General features: G+C 52.4%; 1 protein-coding gene across 1 annotated transcript in view; it reads left to right on the top strand.

Annotated features, from left to right (window-relative positions):
- Window positions 1-1,510, top strand: part of MCM5 (minichromosome maintenance complex component 5) — an 18,427-nt gene extending 16,917 nt beyond the window's left edge. Inside the window, exons 15-16 of the mRNA XM_025048642.1 lie at window positions 105-232; window positions 1,169-1,510. Of these exons, the coding sequence (XP_024904410.1) occupies window positions 105-232; window positions 1,169-1,270 (230 nt within the window). The 3' untranslated portion in view covers window positions 1,271-1,510. The remainder of the gene's footprint in view (window positions 1-104; window positions 233-1,168) is intronic.
- Window positions 1,511-3,349: the final 1,839 nt, after the last annotated feature.

Here is a 3,349-nt window from a genome sequence, read left to right as displayed (position 1 = left end):
TTTCTCTAATTTTGCCTTCTGGGCCTGGCTCCGGCCACCCTGCTTGGGTTAGAGGCCTCCGTCTCCAAGCCTCTGCTCACCCATCTCCCTCCTCGTGCCCACAGGGGTGGAGGGCTTCACCAGCCAGGAGGACCAGGAGATGCTGAGCCGCATCGAGAAGCAGCTCAAGCGCCGTTTTGCCATTGGCTCCCAGGTGTCAGAGCACAGCATCATCCAGGACTTCACCAAGCAGGTGGGCCTTCCTGGGGGCTGGGTGGAGGTAGGAAAGATGCAGGGGGTGTCCTGGTGGCTGCCCTTCCACCTAGCAACCAGTGTCTGGTTGCTCAGCAGACAGGCTGCGGGGCAGCTGTTCCTCATCTTAGACCTGTTCCATCTTCCCTTGGGACAGCTTCAGTCTGGGGCAGGGGTACTTTCCCTATCCCATGAGGGGGAGGGGACAGGTTCTCATGGAACCACACCCAGGCTTTCCCCCAGCCCTTCCCATTTACCCCTTCCTCCCATTGCCTGGCTTTTGTGGGGTGGGGGAGGGACAGCCAGAAAGGTGAGTTTCCCAGCTCACTGGGGACAGTGCTCTTGACCCCATAGAGAGGAACTGGCCTTCTGGATGCTATGGAGAACTTGTCATCATCTTTAAAATCTCAGGAACAATCCTAGTTTCTGGTCTCGGCTCCCTTTTCGTGTACATCATCTGATTTTGATCCTTAGAGTAGTTTTAGGCAGTAGGTGGTACCATACCTATTCTATAGGCGAGCAGACTGAGGCTGAGAGGTTTGGGGATGTCAAGAGCTTGGGTACTAGAGTCAGATGGACTTGATTTAAGTCCTGGCTCTACCACTTGCTTGCTGTGTGACTGAGCAAGTGACAGCCTCTACACGCCTCAGTTTCCTCTCCTGTAAAGTGAGAATGATCCCAGTACCAGCTGCATAGGGTGGTTGTGGGGATGGGATTAGCTGGTGTATGCGAAGGCTTTGAACAATGCCTGGCACTTGGTGGGCACTCAGGAAGTGTGAGCCCTCCTTACGATCAAAGGAGACGTGTGACGGACAGTTCCCTGTGAATGGGGGACGTGTGGTTTCTCTTGGGGGCTCTGCAGGGCCAAGTGGGGCTTGGTGGGTGTTCTGGGGTCTCTTTGGGAGGCATGCTCCTGCATCTGGGCTTGTGTCTGCAGAAATACCCAGAGCACGCCATTCACAAGGTCCTGCAGCTCATGCTGCGGCGGGGCGAGGTCCAGCATCGCATGCAGCGCAAAGTTCTCTACCGCCTCAAGTGAGCCCACTGCCTCCCGCGCGTCCCACCGCAGGAGTGTCGCCGTCACCTCTCGCCTCTCTACTGCCATATCCTTGAACTTCCCTCGTGCCCTCCTCTCTGCCCTTGGAGGGAAGAGTCCCGCCTGGCCTGGAGGAGGGAGCCACCCTATTCCACCTCACTGCCTCTGCTCTCTGTTCCAGACGCAGGTCCGAGAAATGTGTTTTTGGAGATCATTCAAATAATAAAGCCGTAAGAGTTTGGACGTGTGTGGGCTTCTTTACCTGGTGGCCTGTCAACCCCCGACCTGCACCCCATACTGTTCTCGAAGGCAGGGTAGGCTCTGGAGCCAGGCAGACCTGGGCTTCTGACCGGCATCTGCCACTTGGGCTCCTGAGCGAGGCTCTTAGTTTTGTGCTCTGGGTTCTTCACCTGCTCCGTGGAATGATAGAGCCAGCTTCTCGTTGGTGCTGGTGACAGTTGAGCAAGACCCAGTGTCTGTGGACGGCTTTGTGAAGTGGGTAAGTCTGGGTGGGCTCAGCTGCTCCCCAGCAGCCTGGCGATTGGGGAGGAGCCGTGATTTTGCAGTCAGATTAGCTGGATTCTACAAACCTTTCTGTGCCTCAGTTTCCTCATCCGTAAACAGGGATGACATTAGTTCCTGCTTCGCAGGGTTATGTTACGATAAATGAGTTACTGTCAGCGAAGTGCTCAAGAAGGACCTGGCGGTGTGGCGAGATTGATGGCAGTTAGTATTTGAGGACAAGGCTTTCCACCAGGCCTTAGAGTAAAGCAGGTACAAGCAGAGGCGCTGGACGTCCGTAGACCGGTCCTCTCCTGTTGCGCTGCCCACATACTGTGTGGCCTTGGGTGAAGCACTTGACTTCTCTGCGTCTGAATTTGTTATCAGTAAACTGGAGGCCAGAGGAGTTATCACTAGTAATGGTAATGTTGGAGAAAGTGAACAATGCCAGTATTTTTGGTCATCATTTTGCCTGATGTTGAAATACCAATATAAGTATATTTTGTTTTTAAAAATCTGGAATTCACAAAATGAAAGAAAAATCAGTGAAATAAATATATTTAAAATATATTTAGTAATAGAAAGCCTCAAGCAAAACAGGAATCTAGTAGAAATATATTTTAAACATTTTGTTCTAATAAATTATTGGCAGATAAAATGTTTAAAAATAACCACCATGTGAAAATGAGGAGAGTCACGAAGAACTGAAAAGTCAGATTTTTGATTTTTCCAAAAACACGAAAACAGGAAAACTTGGTGCATTGGTGAGTGATCACTGTGGAATCGTGTGTCTCTGAACGGCAATTTCCGGCTGCTTGAAGCTCTCCGACTACGCCTTCCAGGGAGATGGAGAGATGAGAGGGGCTAATCCACTTTCCTCTGACTCACGCGTGATCAAAGCCCATTTCTTTGATAACTTTTCGAACAGCTTTTTGTCCTGTTTGTATGGCGATCTTCTTGAGAGCATGTGAACACTTCCTGTTCCTCTTTACCTTTCATCTTGTTCAGGTGTGCGGGCTGCATCCCTCGCAGACCTGGTCCTCTGTTCTTGGTTTGTGGAGTGTTGGACTAGAGCAAGCTTTAACCCAGCAGTCGCAGTTTACATTTCTTGGAGGTGGAGAAGGATCTTTCTGCAGGGAGTACGCTCACCTGGGGTCTCATCCAGTGATGGTTGGTGCCCCATCATCCCCCATTTGTAAACTGGGATGCACTTAACCCCCCAGCAGGCGTGGGTGATAGTACTGGGGTCACCTGTGGTTTGTAGGGGGAGAAACTAAGACTTGGAGAAGCATGTGAATGAGGGCAGGGTCAGGATTCAGCGCTGTGGAGACAGTACTGGCCTGGAGGAGGCGCTGGTCCAGGGGGAAGACTGCCCTGGCATAGTCACCGACCCCTGGGGTAGGCGGCACTACTGGCAGGCACAGTGTGGAGGGAACTAAGGATAGACTAGCTTGGCTATGGCTGGTGGGGGCGTGGAGTGGGACTCAGGAGGGGCAGGTGTGTTTAGCACCATCCCCCAGAGGGAGTGGCAGGCAGGCAGAAAGGCCTGGGGCCCTGGAAATACTCGGGCAGGGGAAGTCA

This window comes from Pteropus alecto, unplaced genomic scaffold (assembly GCF_000325575.1).
Source record: "Pteropus alecto unplaced genomic scaffold, ASM32557v1 scaffold94, whole genome shotgun sequence".
NCBI classification, from domain to species: Eukaryota; Metazoa; Chordata; class Mammalia; order Chiroptera; family Pteropodidae; genus Pteropus; species Pteropus alecto.
Note: the sequence above shows the minus strand (reverse complement) of the source record. Positions and strands in the feature narration are given on the sequence as shown.